This window comes from Apostichopus japonicus, chromosome 22 (genome assembly GCF_037975245.1).
Source record: "Apostichopus japonicus isolate 1M-3 chromosome 22, ASM3797524v1, whole genome shotgun sequence".
NCBI classification, from domain to species: Eukaryota; Metazoa; Echinodermata; class Holothuroidea; order Aspidochirotida; family Stichopodidae; genus Apostichopus; species Apostichopus japonicus.
In genome coordinates this window covers 4,392,462-4,410,426 of record NC_092582.1, presented here as the reverse complement: position 1 = coordinate 4,410,426, position 17,965 = coordinate 4,392,462, and the positions used below count along the sequence as shown (strand labels likewise).

General features: G+C 37.0%; 2 protein-coding genes across 3 annotated transcripts in view; one reads left to right on the top strand and one right to left on the bottom strand.

The window, feature by feature from the left end:
- The window catches only part of LOC139963337 (guanine nucleotide-binding protein G(i) subunit alpha-like), a 36,065-nt gene extending 27,962 nt beyond the window's left edge, over positions 1-8,103 (top strand). The window contains exons 8-9 of the mRNA XM_071963975.1: positions 2,989-3,142; positions 3,983-8,103. Coding sequence (XP_071820076.1) covers positions 2,989-3,142; positions 3,983-4,170 — 342 coding nt within the window. The 3' untranslated portion in view covers positions 4,171-8,103. The remainder of the gene's footprint in view (positions 1-2,988; positions 3,143-3,982) is intronic.
- A 3,279-nt stretch (positions 8,104-11,382) lies between these two features.
- Positions 11,383-17,965, bottom strand: part of LOC139963716 (amine oxidase [flavin-containing] A-like) — a 33,820-nt gene continuing 27,237 nt past the window's right edge. Inside the window, exons 9-11 of one of the 2 annotated variants that reach the window (XM_071964800.1) lie at positions 15,226-15,315; positions 14,701-14,795; positions 11,383-12,466 (exon numbers count right to left, since the gene is read on the bottom strand). In XM_071964800.1, the coding sequence (XP_071820901.1) occupies positions 12,370-12,466; positions 14,701-14,795; positions 15,226-15,315 (282 nt within the window). In that variant the 3' untranslated portion in view covers positions 11,383-12,369. The remainder of the gene's footprint in view (positions 12,467-14,700; positions 14,796-15,225; positions 15,316-17,965) is intronic. The other variant, XM_071964799.1, reaches the window with a different exon arrangement.

Genomic DNA, 17,965 nt, shown 5'->3' with positions numbered 1-17,965 from the left:
TTTACAAAGGTGTATCTTTATATAAGTAGCCTACTTCGTGTATTTTCAACTTTGCTAGAGGGAGGGAGGAAGGGAGGGAGGCTCAGGGAAAGGGATACACTATATAGGCCAATTAGGGGACCCTCGGGAAATGTTAGATAAAGAATAATGTATATTCTCATTTTCATGATAAAATTAAGGAACAATAGAGACTTTCATAATATGAGGACCGGTGTCATAATTGTCCCCTGGGCCAAACTGGGCTCTCGATGCCCTTGTGTATTTGACAAGTTTCGGATTGTGGACATAAAATCATAACCAAAAGCCGTACGTATACGGGTTGCATCCAACAATCCAGGAAGTGGTTAACTAATTTTTTGGTTACGCTTTAAATTATTCAAGACCGTTTTAAGGTTGATAACCTCCTAACATCGATATTTGTTCAATACTTGGTGAAGTGCCGATACTTTCGAGCGCAAAATGCGGAGCGAAGAATGCGTACACTAACAAACCATGTCAACAGTTCACTCAAATATAGGTCTGTGCATGCCATGCCATGCAGAAATTTAAGAACAAACCTAATAACTTCAAATAACCGTTAAATGAAATAAGTGTAATGGCCATCCCAGCGGGGGTTTCATGAATAGTTTTTATAATAATACCCAATTATCATCACCATCACCATCATCATCAACATCACAATCACCACCATCAACATCACTCATCTTTATTATCATTCTATCTTCTTCTTCTTCTTCATCTTCTTCTTCTTCTTCTTCTTCTTCTTCTTCTTTTTCATCTTCTTCTTATTCATTTGGTGTGGTTACTGACAACACTATATTATCATCGTAATCCGACGTAATACCCATTTGACGTATTCGGCTAATATCGGACTAGATTTTGTTCGGGAACTTTATCGCCGTTTATCCCTCTGATCCCCATGACAAGTTTACTCAACTTATCTTTAAAGAATCAGGCATATATAGTTAGTTTTGCTAATTCGCTGCATGTATGTGGAGTTCGCGAGAGTACGTTTCGATTTATTCTGGGTTCCCAACTTTGCCTATAGGTGTTTATATAATTGACATATACCTATATATCTTTTTGTATATAGTAGCGTCAAAGAACGGTATCAAATTCCCACAAGAGTTGGCATGCGATAAGATAAATTCAAACTTCGGTCTCTGTTTATGCTCGAGATGTGTTGTCATTTTTAGCCCTTGTTGGGTTTTTTTTCATTTGTTTTTATCAATAATGCCTGGGGATATTAAGTTTGGTCGACACACAAAGTATTAAAGGATCAATAATCCCTTTAAGGTTGATAATGGAGATCAAGATTTGAATATTTCAGTACGAGATATATTAAGAATTATTTTAACTGCAAGTTAATCAAAGAGGGTATCAATTTATCTGTTTCTTTTATCTATACCTTTAACTCTGCGATCTTGTTCCAGTGCATGGGCGCCTATATCAGTAAATATCTTCTGATGAAAGTGTTCAGAATACCGACAGTTAATGCTTCAGCCAAGTTTCGTGTGCCAAGTGAAAACTGTCTTTGATAACTGGTAATATCACTATGGCATCAGAATTGGTACGGTGGATTATAAGTTCCATTTGTTAATTGTACACTAAACCTATCGAAGTTCCTCCAAAGATATACATTCCGTGGTGTTAGTATAGATAATGTCACACTAGTAAAGAAGACAGATTATTCCAAATTCCACCGTTAAAATTCCCTTCTCAATAATCATCTTTCTCAACTGATTACAAAATAAATATAAAAAAAATTTAAATATTTAAAATTTAAAAAAAAAATTGTAAAGGTTATTTGACCTTTGACAAACAAACTCTCCCTTACTCAAGGAATAAAATCACAGGTGGGCGCCTTGATGTGAGACGTCATCATGACAGATGCTCATATATGGAATTCTTTTCACTTTTGTGGTACTTTAAATTAAACAGAGAATAAACAATTTATATAAGGTTTTACTCAGAGCAGAGGATTCCCCACTTCTTTGCAAGATTTATATTTATTTATTTGCATCGAAATTTGTCATTGATTCTCTTGATTTGACGGCGGTTTAGTTTGGTTGCATAATCACTATACTGTTTGCCCACGAGTATAATCATCTCAAAATATTCTATAGGCTATATTAGAGCTATATCCTAAGATTTACTTTGTTTGAAAAATAAACTCAAGTCAAAGTTGAGAGTAAATATAGGCCTATTATAACTATGAATTAATCGAGCAAATTCACTTACCTGTGAGCATGATCTGTCAGCAGGTGATTAGCAAACTCCGCATTACTCATAGGCTTCCCTTGTTCAACTACCCATGTTGCCTTCTGTGAGACCCAGTCGTCATGAGCATGAAGACGATAAACTTGCGTAAGGTTTCGCCTCCTGATTGTTTCTCTTCTACTCCTCGCGGCATCGAATCCATGTGATAATGGTCTCCTAAGAGCATTTCCAAATCTTTTCCTTGGGAACATTTACCAATTATTTTTTTTTGTAAAATACTCCTATATTTTGTTGTCGATTTCCTTAGAAAAGGTGGTCATGTCACTACGTTCGATGAAGTGTGTATACCCACTAGATCATTGTCGGAGCCCCATACACGCACAAGCACAATGTTGTGGTAGTTGTTACCAGTGTGTATTTTAATTAACATCCGGGTTTTTGTGACTGGCACAAAACTTTTTTGAGTAACAGCGCCGCCTATTTCGCCAACAATCGCCCGTCTTTAAGTTAAAGAATCCGAGTTCTACCCACATCGTCTTAGTAAAATATTCAAATCAAATGCGAGAAAGAACCTAAATAAACAACAAGAAATGAGTTTAATAAAGGGAAATTTCATTTGCCTTTTCATATTTTTTTGGGCTGTTTGTGTGACTACGTGAGTTAGCAGTACATTAATTATATCAAGATATTACTGCTAAACTAAACGAAACATATTAAACTAATGTAAATATATTTCTTAATATTTTTTATATTTCTTTTATTTTACAGAATCGAATTGAGGAAAGCAAGGTTATTTTTAACTCGGTTTGCAACAGTGCCTGGTTCAGAAGTCGTCCTGTTATTATGTTCCTCAATAAGACAGACATATTCGCCGAAAAAATTAAACGAACTCCACTCACAGTTTGCTTCCCGGAATACAAAGGTCAGTCACCTCTTCACCATCTCTGGTTTGCTCTCTGCCCTGCAAACATTTAACTCGCAATCCTCCCCACTCTGAAGAAACTCGCATCATATATTCGCTGTATGCGTTATGTAACTTATAGAAAATCATTATGTATTTTGCACCCCCACCCCCCCCCCCCAATAAAACTGTAGATTAACGAGAGTAGATAATACAATCACACTGGGCCGGGACGGGGCGGGGTGAGCTGGAGCCGGGAGGGGTACTATGTGAGTATGAGTGGGTGCTGGTAGATGTGTTCACAACCACATTGCCCAAAACTCCTTCCCGACCGTAAGGCCGATAAACTTCAGACTTGATAGCGAAGGGAGGGGGGGGGGGGTATTCCTTGGCATGGACTGTGTGTGCCTCTGCCTTGACGTCACTAGTGTCAAAGGTCCTTTAACCAAAAATTGGCAATTGTGGGCTTACCGCAAGAACGAAATGACCGAAAATATCACTCCAGTGTAGAAACTTAGCTTTACTGTTAATGTTTAACGATAAACGGTGAAAGATCACGAGATGAAAAGAATTCAAAGGTCACACGCGGTCAAATTTGTGCTGAAAATTGTGTTACAGTATTATCTCAAACCGTTTAGCTCGATAGAGTTCAAAACTGTGGATATGTTCTTAAACCGAAAAGTGGCAATTATGCGCTTACCGCATGTGTACGTTGGTATGTTTTGACAGCGTAGCGGCATCGTAGCGGCAGTGTTCGCAGTCGCGGACAATAATTGTCATAACCATGTGATATGAAACACCCATGGATTGCATGTACGTTATAATTGATAGTATTATCATTATTATTTTTTTTACCAACAGGTCTTCATGATCAATACGAAAGCAGGGATTTCATCTGTAAACAGTTTTTAAAGCTAAATGGAAACAGGAAACGGGGAATTTATCATCATTATACCAATGCAACAGATAAAAGGAACGTCGAATTCGTCTTCGATGCGTCTATGGATGTCATAATGAAAGGCAACTTACAGACAATTGGAATGATGTAGTGATTTCCATGGAACGCTGAAATTAAATTTGATATTCCATGGGTGGGACAATGGCCTCAAAATGAGGTAGCAGCATACGTGATGCTAAATGTTACTGTAAACTAACATGTGTTATACTTGAGAATCTTCCACTGTTACACTCTTATTTAGTATATAGAGCTTGTCACCTATGACGTTTCCTTCCAATTCCATCGTATTAGTCTGGTCAAGGAGAAGCTTAGGAAGAAAGGAAAACGCCGGGCCTAATCGTCTAAGACAACGGTCATTCAGTTCAATAACAATTTGTCAACTTTCGGCAGTGTCCACTGTGGTTACTCATCCCTTGAAGTATAGTAAAATTGACAATAACATCATCTAACTACTCTGAAGTGAATATATTTAATTTGGTGGCGCTGTCGGAGGTTTTAAACGTCATGGACGGTAAAACAGGTAGAAGCCAAAGCTATTGAAGAGGACTCTTGGCATAAAGTTGTGGTTTATACCTAATTGAATTGGTTCAAATTCACGGCTTTCAGATACGAAATGTTTGATAATGTTTATTAGAGTTTTCATTATGTTTATGAGATTTCTTAAACCGACCTTGACTGAATTATAAATGCAGCATTATCACCGCTAAGAAGACCTACCTCAATAGACTTTTCAACCGAGATTGTTTCCGTAAAATGTCGATTTTAACTTCGGTTTATACTGCGTGAAACTTGTTTACAGTTACTTAAGGGAGAGGATTTCTACGGTGCCTACAACTCTATTACAGAAATGAAACGGTGGACAGGCCAAGACCATAATGTCGACCGCCAGGGGAGTCACGAGAAGGGGTTTCATAGGCTACAGCTCGGGCGCCCATCGCCAATTAGAGGACTCGATTAAATATGGGATCAAGAACAATTTCTTATCATTTTAATAATATGACTAGGAAAACAAAGGGCGGCTGGTTATTTAAATGTCTCCGGAGCCCTCTACTATCGACGCCACTGCCGACCCCTACTGACACAATAAAACAGCATAATATTACTCAAAGGCTCAGTCGAAATTCCATGATATCAGAATCAACTTCTTCTCTCAATATCTCATTTTATTTTGACTTTAAGCGATACTGTAACTGTAAATTAAGTCATTTTATATGTATCATATGCATGTCTATACAGAACTGGTTGAAAACTTTTTTTGCAACTACACCTTGACTGCTATCACTGCTGATCAATTGAGTCGCCTCCAAAGGGTTCAAAATTGTGCTGCCCTCCTTGTTTCAAGGAAGAGGAAGCATGAGCATATTACACCCATCCTCTTTGAGCTTCACTGGCTGCCTATCAAATTCCGTATCCACTACAAACTGGCTGTTTTGGTTTACCGTTATTTTAGGGTACTCTTCCACCATATCTGTCGTCTGTTTTGTGTACTAACCAACAACCACCACGCGTTCTTTGTTCCTCTTCCGCAAAACTGCTCAAAATTCACCGGGCTAACCTTACGCCTGCCGGTGAACGTTCTTTTAAATTTGTTGCCCGGCTTGTTGGAATTCACTTCCAAATAGCCTTCGTAACACTCCTACGTTTTCTCATTTGAAAGCAATTTGAAGACACATCCCTTCCGTCAAGCTTTTTCTGATTCATAGATTTCTTTCGTGTGTGTCCTTTTGTCCTTGTGCGCTCTGAGTTCTTCGGAAGATTTTGCGCCTCATAAGTACCATTTATTATTATTAATATTATTATTATTGTTATTGTTATTATTATTAATAATATTATTATTATTATTAAAGGTTGTATTTTTATATTGAACGTTATATAGAATCTATAATTTCGTGACTTAAGGCTTTTAGCCTCAGGTAACGGGTATACAAAATTCGTCAACGTACGGTTATCACAAATTGCCTATATTTCCTAAAAGTTCACATTATAAACGGCTTTACCTCGTCAACCAGTGTCCCCATTCAGGTGAATACAGACATACTATATATATGTAGAATTTCCCTTTATATAATGTCCTCTCTTTCTCCTTACCTCATCTCATCACTTTGCACTCTTGGCGTTCCACAGCGAGCAAATTGCATAAAATGTGGTTTGGCACTGGTAGTTGTATAGCTTCTCTGCCTGTACAATGTAGCTCTTAGTTTCTATTTTCTCGATGTATTGAGAGTAAACGAAAATGAACCATTTTATATCGTAAAAGTTGGCTGTTACAAAGAATGACGACATTATTAAATCTGAGCTGTACAAAAAAAAAAACAGTTTAAAAAAAAGTAAAACATTTAAAGGGTGTGAAGACTCGCGCAAAAAGAAACGTCTAATGCCGGTAATCTGACCTAGTTTCAAATGAGGTGTAACAGAAGTGTTAGACACCACCATCGATCCCAGAAAATACACACACACAGCTTGCTACAGTCGGTAATTAGACACCAGTGTACAGTCAGTACATACAGCTGCGGTCGATGCCCACAGCACAGTGCATAAACGATACAGCGAGGACATATCAGGTCCAGCTAAAGATAACAAGGTATCACGTTTCATCACTGTCTGCATTTTGTAGCGACACGAACAAAACGTCACTTGCAAGCAACGGAAAGTTTACTTTTTCAGAGGGCGGCACGCGGTTTGGGCGAGTCTTCAATGCCTTTAATCATCACAAATGTCAAACACAAAGAAATTAATCACTTGATTCATTCATTTTCATAATGTATTTGGTGTTTCCGTTCTCTTATATAAACCAATTCCAACTGCAAAATTTCCATTTCGCTACATTACTCAACATGCCTTACGTACGCACAGGTTATAACTTTTATATGTGATTGACAAGGGAAGTGTTTTCATATTATGCGCAGATAATCAACACACAAACTTGCAACAATGTATAGGCCTAGTAACCAAGTAAGTTGAAATAAGTTGATCTGTGATTCAAATTTATCAATATCAATTCAATAAAGGGGAGAATAAAAATAAACTCTGCTGTTTGTCTGTCTGTCTGTTTGTCTGTCTATCTGCCAGTCTGCAAATTGTTGGTTTTGAACATTTTAAAAGCAGTATTAGCTATTATTTCAAGTATTATTCTACATTTTCAAGTTTTACTTCGATTCAAATTTATGATATCTGAATTTCATTTTAGAGTCTCAATGTATGTTTGTTGATGAATTTTGAAAAACAAACTTCGGAAGCAGATTCAATGTTTCTTATTCTAAATGCACACTGACCAGGTGGGTTTAATGGAGAAAAGCTGTCGCAAACGAAAGAAAGAAATTTATTTTCTGTTGCCCTTCTGGCGCGAACGATACAGTAAAATCACTGCGACCGCCAGTATCAGCATGTTCATTACACAAATGTAACCTATATATACTCATATATCGTCCACTTTTTTGACGCCATTTTCACAGAGGAAACGTCTGAAAACACCCTTTTATTCCTTGCAATGGAAGGAAATGACACAATTTCGCAAGCAGCATCGGTAAGACCAAAAGAAAAATATATACTGTTCAAGAGAATGTACCTAAAACAGGCTAGCACACGGGTCTAACGATCGTAAACAAAACAGAGAGATTTGATTTGCGCATGATCTGTTGGGCGGGGCTTGCAAATTTTGAATGAAGTTTGTTACAATCTATACGGACTGGTTATAAAAACTAACGAATTTATTTAGCTCAAAATGTTTAACGAGAGATAATTCAATAAAATTATGATTATTAATATGAAAATAACAACGTTCTTATATAATTACATAAGAACGTTGTTATTTTCACTGAGCTTTAAGGGCAGAAAGCTGGAAAGGTCGAAGTAAAAATTTGGCAAACACACATTGAGACTTTAAGATTCCAGTAATTAATTCGAGTTATATCTTTCAGAATTGAAAGATACCTTAAAAAAAGAATGAATAGAGGTTATCATATATTTATTTAATTTAAAGATTTATTTCATTCTTTTTCAAAACCATCTATAAATGGAATACGAATACCTCGTACAATATATTGAAACTATATTTGATCTGTCATCAATTTCTTTCATCGTTATCATTTTCGTTCGATCTTTTTTTAATTTATTTATTTCTTATTATTTTGTTCATATTGGAATATGCATATGATAGGGTCTTCGTGTAGTGTGGTTGTGCGCCTAACCCCAAATCAGAAATGACTTGCTACCAAGCAACACTTATCCTGCTTTCAACTCAACCGTTTCTTTTAAGCTCATCCTTGACATGGCGTGCACAGGATTTCAAAGCAGGAGTGGGGTTGGGTGGGCTTGGGTGGGCTTGGGTGGGTGTATATGAGGGGAAATGATAAATTTCCCACCTAGTATTTAGGCTTGGAAGGTCAAAAGCGGATCAAGAAATTGATAAAGGTCGGAAATGTTTCCCTGGGGCCATTGAAGCCGAATGTTATGCACGGGGTGTGGGGATTCTAAAATAGAAAATAAAATAAAATGTTTAGTCCTCAAATGTTGCATCTCTGAGGCATAATTCGACTTCAATTCGCTCTTTAATCAGCTATACACGCAAGCTAGTAAATACCCCTGACTGAACCATTCCACAGCAAGTGACGATGGGGAGTGAGGGAATGTTCCCTTGCGCCCCCCCCCCACACCGTGGACCTATGCACATTCTTCGTCATAGTGCTATATCCTTGGACAATCAAAGTATTGCTTGTGTGATCAATGATGTCGTGTTGGACATAGTAACGTGTTTGCTCTGTAACGAAATATGCTCTTATCAGCTTAGCCTTATAGCCTGATTGATATATCATTATATTTATGATAAACTCTGAACTCTATCTTTATACTATGTCCTTTCCCTAAGTTAGTGAAAAGCATGTATGATTCCCCTTTTCATAACTAAATCTTTATTGCTCATTTCTGTTAAGGAAAATTACCCATTTTAATATTTTTGCAGGGCGCGCTTTTGTTGAGAATTTAAAAAAATTTAATTAGTGTAAAAAGTGTCCTATTGTTGCAAATACATATACTCAAACACTGGAATCTACGGTATGGAATGAACAGAGGTTTCATTTTGGGGGGAAAATTTTGCGGTCATTTTGTGGTTTGTCGCCTCAGATTAAGGTGAAATGCCCCCTGCCCTTCTCAATTTGTGCCCCCTCCCCCGGCCCTACCTCTTTCATAATTCCAATCCGCGGCTCCTGATGTTTGTCGTAAAGTGAGTAAAGACAGTTTTGTGAGATTTTTTAATGAAACCGTTTTAGCATTATCTTTCAATTAACATCGTTTTACTTCCGCGGAGAAATTACGTTGCCAAGGCAACCGTTCTCTTACTCAATTTCGCGAAAGTCATCAAACCTCCCAAAATCAGGAAACACTACTGAGTTCACAACAAATAGATTGGGTAATGTCTCAAGTGGTTCTACCCACTTCTGTGAAGAGTATTGTTAAGAAATATAGCCGGTACAAAGCAAATCAAAAACAGCGTGCGAAATAACGAAATTGCTAACACTGTAATTCTAAAAAAAGCCTTTCATGGGATGGGCTCCAAAATGTTTGGATAGCTTTTAGGAGAAAAATTATCTTAATTTTTTCTTTCTGTCAGTCTTTTTGCTCTAAAAGTTTATTAACATATCCGGGAGGATTTACAAATACACAATTACCAACCACGTTCGTCACGTAGCGGCATTGTATATGCTTATTTATTCCTATTTACTATTGTATTGTCAATATACATATACAGTTTCTCAAAATGTAACGTAATTAGATAAATGCCACACTTGCATTCACAAATCAAGTTTCATTTCTCTCGGGAAATCTAAAAAAAAAATCCAATTCTTTTGTTGTTGTTCGTTTTTTGTTTGCAGTAATCCTCAAGTGAACTTTCATTAATTCTTGTAAACTAGACGAAAAACTTCAAAATTCGTCAAATCTAAATGTATATTTTATTCAACATTTACGACTGAGAAAGGTTTATCTGGATCGTCGGATCTGTCAGTCTGTCTTTCTGCCTGTCTGTCTTTCTGCCTGCCTTTCTGCCTGTCTTTCTTTCTATCTGTCTGTCTTTCTTTCTTTCTGTCTGTCTGTCTTTCTTTCTTTCTTTCTGCCTGCCTGTCTGTCTGTCTGTCTGTCTGTCTTTCTGTCTGTCTTTCTGTCTGTCTTTCTTTCTTTCTTGTTTTCTTTCTGTCTTTCTGTCTTTCTGCCTGCCTGCCTGTCTGTCTGTCTGTCTTTCTGCCTGTCTGTCTGTCTTTCTGTCTTTCTTTCTGTCTTTCTGCCTGCCTTTCTGTCTTTCTGTCTTTCTGCCTGCCTGCCTGTCTTTCTGTCTGTCTGTCTTTCTGTCTTATAGTCTTTCTGTCTGTCTGTCTTTCTGTCTTATAATCTTTCTGTCTGTCTGTCTGTCTGTCTGTCTTTCTGTCTTTCTTTCTTTCTATATAAGTTTGCTACATTTCGTAGACGTATAGCCAGGTCACTCAGCTATACTGCTTTCGGGAAACTATAGTCCTGATGTCCTTTTCTGCCTCTTATTTATCCATTTTTATTGATCCGGTTGCCGTCATATGGACCAAATGATATCTATGGAACTCGACTTTTACGTGGTTGTTTTCGCGTTCCATAGATATCTCCCGGGTCCATAGATGCTTTTAACACTGTAGGGAAGCGTGACAAAGATCTCTTGTCAACGTTGCCCTTGACAATAGTCAAATGTACAAACCTATTGCAATATTTTTTTTCCAGCCGCCATTTCGCATCATTCCTAATTCATCAAGAATCTTTACAAAACACCATATCAATGTACTAACAAAAGATATTGTCAAAGGAGTTCGCAAAGTGGTTATTTCTTTAATTTTTTTTAGAGTAAATATTATGGCCATTTTAGTGTACTTAGCAAATTTGTGGTAAGAAAGTAATTTGGTGTTGTATGTTGTACATTAGCTGATTAGGTAGCCGTATATCATTTAGCAACTAACTTCAGTTTTTCTATGTACATTTAGTGTTCGAATGGCTTTTCTGACCTCTCAACATGTCTCTCCGAGAGTTGAGATTTAAAGAAAATCAAAAAAAGAAAATCACCTCAACAATCGAACAACAAATACATGTGCCGACGGGTAGAGCTTCGGTGTTAGTAACGGTTATATCTTTTATCATGAATTGTCAACTGCTTCAATATTCAGAAAGCACCCCCTTATCTGTTTTTCGTAGGTATAAAATGCCACTGCATACAAGTACAGGACCCATGCTGTGGGGAATTTACAAAAAGAAATTTCGACAATTGTTTTTGGGCGATTGGATTTTTATTTCTTTATAAATATGTAAATATATAGTTTGCATACCCTATAGAATAGACATGAAAATTGCTTTAGCTTTTTGACTTTATGTATAAGAAAGCTTAAAATACATTTTTTTTAAAGATGTTATTTATTCTACAGTAAGGTTACACAACAGAGTTACTAAGGCAACCAATTTTAATTTCTTTCTTATCTTTGTTGAAGATCACTTGCGGGGGAGAGGTGGGGGGGGGGGCTTACCAGAGGGTATTTTTTAGACATGGATGATACAGTCCACTCGATAGAAATTTGGGGAAATCTTAACTCTTTTATTGAACGCTTTCTTTTGGTTGAGGCAAAATGCGAAATTATAGTTGAAGACAAGGCGTTGTCGTATTGCGAAAACGTTTTGCGATATTTACGATGGCACAATTTAGTTTTCTCCAATTTTTACCACTGATTGTTATTATTTCTTTTGCAAGCCGGAATATTTGATTCATGGGCCATCTGTTTTTGTTGATGCAAAATGTCTTAATACCTCAAAACCGGCTGCATATACTAAACAACTTAGCGCCACCCGACTCAAATCGAAACTCGGCCGATAGTGTTGCTAAGGTCTGGTCTTCTTAATTCGATTAACAGAAAGGGAGGGGGACCCCTAAATGATAAGCTATACTAATAACATTTTATCCCATCCAAATAAATAATGTAAACAATAATAAGAAATAGAGTATAAGATTTATGACATCCTCCGTTGATTATCGCGTTAATACTTTCATACCGTGACTGGCATAAAGCAACTATTATCTATTGTGACGTCAGAACAATCCACACGCAAAACGTATAACATCGAAGGAAAGATCAACACAATTTTATCTATTCACATTAGAGAAATACCTTTAATTCACGTCTAAATCACTGGCCCTAACATTCACCCACAACCCCCTCCTCCTCCTCCTCCTCCACCACTCAAACACCAACAACACCACTGTACTTCTATTTAATTCGGAGCTAAGTGTGATCGCTTAGATGACCTCTTTGCCGGCTCGTTGTCCTGCTTGCACAGCCCCACTTAGACAGTCGTACCACGCAGTCGCAGTATGTGACCCCGCCCAGTGTATCCTGAAGAAGGGGAGGAAACAATAAATGAAAATTCATATCAAAATGACACTACGATCTGCATTAGTTTCACCGGTGACGAAATTTCATTTCGTTTTTATGTAATTTATTTCACTGAAGGCCACTTGATTGTCCACTGTTCCAGGTACACGTTGTCCGATATTTTAACTGGTTCTTATTTCGTGATGGACCCTATTCGTGAGGCATCCCTGGTTTATATCGTCACTCACCTGACCGGGAAATACTGTATATGTTAATGACGCTTGAAGTTCATAAAAAGCAACAAAAGTTGCTAAAGACGAGGGATTGAATAAAGCAAAGGGGGAAAGGGGAATGGGGAAAGGGGAAAGGGGGAAGAAAGGGAGAAGAGAGGGGGAAGAAAGGGGGAAGAAAGGGGGAAGAAAGGGGGAAGAAAGGGGGAAGAAAGGGGGAAGAAAGGGGGAAGAAAGGGGGAAGAAAGGGGGAAGAAAGGGGGAAGAAATGTTGAAGAAATGGGCATGAAAGGGGCAAGAAAGGGGCAAGAAAGGGGAAAGAAAGGGAAAAGAGGAAAGAAGGGCGAAGAGGGGGGAAAGGGGGAAGAGGGGGAAAGGGGGAAAAGGGGAAAAGGGGTGATACTGTTTTAATTGTTTAAGAAGCTTTCTATTACTTCACGGAGGCTTACATGAGCAAATAGATACTCCATAGGGAAGAAATAGCATTAGGGTGTCTGAAAGATATGAACAGGAAAAACAAAGTCTTTACGTAATCAGGCACTGTGGGCAAATTACGTACTAACTATATATAGTTTCAATAATATTATATATTCCACCACATTCCAGCATATTGTTCTTTTCAGAAAACCTTTTTTTCCACACCATCTCCCATCCAATGCTCTCTGCCTCTCCCAAGGCCTATCAAAAATCCATTCTTCCTCATATCATTAACACTGGTTGTAGATTAAGGTTAATGTGTGTTACATTGGGAACGCCCCCAACGGCGGTGCATGAATCATGTGTACTATTACCACTTCTGATTAAGAATGTGATCATGAGCGCCTAGAAACCAGAACCAGACGTGTAGAATATACACGAGAAAGGGATTGTGACTTGCATTAAACTCGCAATTCGATTTTGTGACAGACAATTTCCGGAAACATGAGAGATTAGTATTATAATAAGAAAAGGTGATTTTTGGGAACGATTTATGATTTCCATCACCAGTGACGTGTTTATTGTGTTTGTTATTTGTAAATAGGTCAGCTGACATTCTACCTTAGCTGTAAATGCTGAACGAGATTAACCAGCAGATGGACAAAAACAGACCGAGTTGATTCTACATCAAATTATATGATGGTAGTAGGAATCAACATGTATCTAAATGTATATATGATAATCAAGAAAGAAAATTCTTCTTCGAAAACACTTTAAGCTTCTGCGAACTAAAATAAAATCCGATATTCATTTATTTATTTATTACCTTTGGTAGGGCGGAGGTGTAATTTTAAGTTTATTGAATTTCGATGTCTATTTATATTTATATATATTTATAACTATATATAGTAATTATATATATAGCAATTATATATATATATACATATATATATATATATAAATATATAGATAATGCGGTATCTGGAGGCGACAAGTTTAGATGGACTCGTCCTACGGCTACGATGTCAGTTTATAATCCACTGAATTTATGGATTAAGTATAACGTCATTGATTACATATTTATATTTTCATGTTATTTTTTGTGTCAATCGAAACCTTTAATGATACAAGCATTTCACCACCAAATACCATGGTAATGAAAGCTTCCATGTTTGGTAACCGCAGACGTTATCCATATATTTGCATTTATAACGATTTCCGAGAAAACAATACATATATATATATATATATATATACATTTTTCAACCAGATGCACTGTTTCTTTAATGTTATCTTTCTAATCTATTCCTGGGGGGAAATCGGATATGTAAATTCTATAGTTGACTCCAAATGCAAAAGGTTGCCATAAAATCAATATATTGTGAATGGGGATATGCTGGTATACATGTTTTGTGTATAGTTTGCATATTTCTAATATATAGTTAACCTTCTCTTTACTGTTGTTTTGTTTTAATATAAACCAAAAAATCAACATATTGTGAAGACATGTGGAAAACAAACCAGCCAAATATAAATAAATAATAAGTCAAAAAATAAAGTCTCACATTACAATCTTTATTTCTACAAACTGTTTGATAAATTACTCACGCTCCCTCGGGTTTTCTGATTGAACTTAAAACGTAAGACGCTCTCTCTTCTTTAAAAGCATCTTCGGGAGGTATCTCCTTACAAGGGCTCCAGGACTGTAACAAAAATTATATGAAAATAAAAAAAAAGAGGTAAAATTAAAATGAAATACGAAGGATGGATTTCCGTCAAAAATCAGTTTATTCATATCTCCCTTCCAAAGTAGGACCAAGATAAGTATAGCGGCTAATTAGTGCTTTAGAATAGGATATGTGGGTGGGGTGGGGGGGGGGAGATACTCGCGAGTGGGATTGATTAAAAAGTGACAATGAAGGGGAAAACGAGCATGAAATGAGGAGAGTGAAAAGGGAAGAGGGAACAGACAGATTATAGCTAGAACATATCCGGTTGACGAATGATAGAAACGAAGAGCCATGAAATACACACACACACACACACACACATATATATATATATATATATATATATATATATATATATATAGCCACTTGACCCTCTTTCCCGGGTAATCCTGTCCATACTTACATAGTCTTGATAGTCTACAAAGTCCGTCGGCTCGTCTGATTGAAAGACTTCACGTAGATATTTCACCACCATTCCCCTTCTCTCTTCGCTCTATTAAACTCAAAGAAAGAGAAAAATAAACATGAATGATAACTCAAATGTATAAAGCAACATGGGTGGGCACAAGCTCATGAGAATATTTGAAATTTTAACGAATCTCTAATCATCTGATACAAATTGTTATTGGGGAAAACCCATTCAGTTTTGACGTCATGGGGAATATCAACTTGCTTCAATTGTACATCAGAATGTATAACTGCTAAACCCAATACGTTCTATTAATTAATAACAGATATACTCAATATCAGCAAGACAAGAATAAAAACCCTCATTTTTAACTAATAAACGGTCCGATGTTTGTTTGAAACCTATATATCGGCGTTCCATTCTTTTCAAAATTACAGAATTTATATCGACACATGACTCAACCAGTTTCCCATCCGGCCTGTCGCGATTGATATTGATATGTCAGAATGTTTTTTTTTCCGAATATCGTGAAACAGTAAGTGTCATGTTTATTTGTTCAGAATTATTATTATTATAATCATGAAACTTTATTTAAGGCATGTCTTTTGTTCTTGATTTAGTAAGACGGGTGATTATCATTATAACTGAAGAGTATTTTCAATATGGATCTAAAAATTGTAGCGCTAAATGTTTTTGTTGGCCAGGCAATTTTCATACAACTCTAAAGCACAATTACCATAATTACTAAACCTGACCACTGTGTTTTTGGGGAAAAAAAGGCTACGCTCAAGTTTAAACTCCTTCAAGTTCGTAATCATTTTTCTCTGCAATAAGTTTTTTGGTTGTACTGTTGCCCCCCCCCCCTAACCCTTACCCGCCCTCCGTTGAGGAGGAAGTTAGGTTGACGCGATCTCTCAGTAAAGTGTATTATGAACGCGATAAAGTGGCCGAATACAACAAGCAACATATCCAGAAGATAAAATAGTAGCAATTACAACAAAAACATGATAACATCTTTTACAGATGGAAGACCTGTTGATTCTTTTTACTTTTTTCTATTCTTTTTTGTTTTTTGCAACACAAAACGTCTTATTTATTTCCTTCAACTTGTCAAATGGCTCAGAGGGTAGAGCAGTGTACTGGTAACCTGATGAACTGAGTTCGACTCCATGAATGGTTGGTTATACACGTTTAAAATTTCTTTTGATTCAATTAGAAAGGCTGCTAAAGGTGATGTTGTTATAATGGGCGACTTTAATTTTCCTGACATTAATTGGATAGATGGTTCCAGTAGTAGGAAGGGAAGTTACTTTCTAGATGTTGTGCAAGATTGCTTTTTACATCAACATGTTATACTTTCCCTATACTAGGGGGGATAACATCCTGGATCTTGTTTTGAGTTCTGATCCAATCAATGTTGTTGATTTGACGGGTCTAGGAAAACTAGGAACTAGTGATCATGATATACTAGCTTTTGATGTTGTTTGCAAAGTCGTAAATTCTGTTAGCAAGGAAAAAGTCCCTGATTTTTCGAGATCAGATACAGAAGCAATTGAAACTTTACTAAAGGGTACAGATTGGATTAATTTGTTTAGAGATATGAGTGCTTCTCAGTCTTGGATTTGTTTAGCTGATAAATTAAAGGTCATTATGGAAAATCATGTTCCGTGGAAGAATCGTCGTCGTAAAAGCAGTATGCCTCACTGGATGAATAAGAAAGTTAGATGTGCAATTAGGCAAAAACGTAGAATGTGAAAGTTGTTTAGGAGGACTAAATCTGAATCTCTTTTGGCCAAGTTTAAAATTCATCAGCTGAAGGTAGAATGCTTAGTCTCTGATGCAAAATTGAATTTCGAAAATAGCATTGCCCTAAAAATTAAGGATAACCCAAAGCCCTTCTTTTCTTATGTCAGGTCAAAGCAGAAAGTTAAAGATGCAATTGTTTCTCTTAGGGCACCACAGGCTGATAATATAGTTACTGATAGTCAGGATCTTGCAGATCTTTTGAACAACTATTTTGTGTCGGTTTTTACTAGGGAAGATATGAGTAGTATTCCAGATTTCCAGGGGGCAGTGATAGGCCTAAACTGGATACGGTCTTATTTTCGGATGAGGTTGTCTTAAAGGAGCTGCTTCGTCTAAATGTATCTAAAGCTTCTGGACCGGATGCAATCCATCCGTATTTGTTGAAGACTTTTGCACACCATTTCTGCGTTCCACTCTCATTGCTTTTTAGTAAATTTATGAATGAAGGTTATGTTTCTAAGGACTGGAGATGTGCTAATATTACCCCAATTTTCAAGAAGGGTGATAAGTCTAAGCCCTGTAATTATAGGCCAGTTAGTCTCACTAGTGTTGTTTGTAAGGTCATGGAGTCTATTGTTAAAAAGTCTATGGTCTGTCACTTCAGCAGTCAGTCTTTGATCAGAGAGTCTCAACATGGCTTTTGTCAAAAAAGGTCTTGTCCCCCCTAATATCCTTGAGTTTATGGAAGATGTAACAAGTTCACTAAATATGCAGAAGTCTGTAGATGTTGTGTTCCTGGATTTCCAGAAGGCCTTTGATAAAGTTCCCCACCAGCGTCTTTTACTTAGGCTGAAGAGTATGGGTGTCAATGGGAATTTGCTGTCTTGGATCGAGAATTGGCTTGGTAATAGGAAACAGAGGGTGGTAATTAAAGGCTGTGCTTCTTCTTGGCAGGACGTTACTAGTGGGGTTCCAAAAGGGTCTGTAT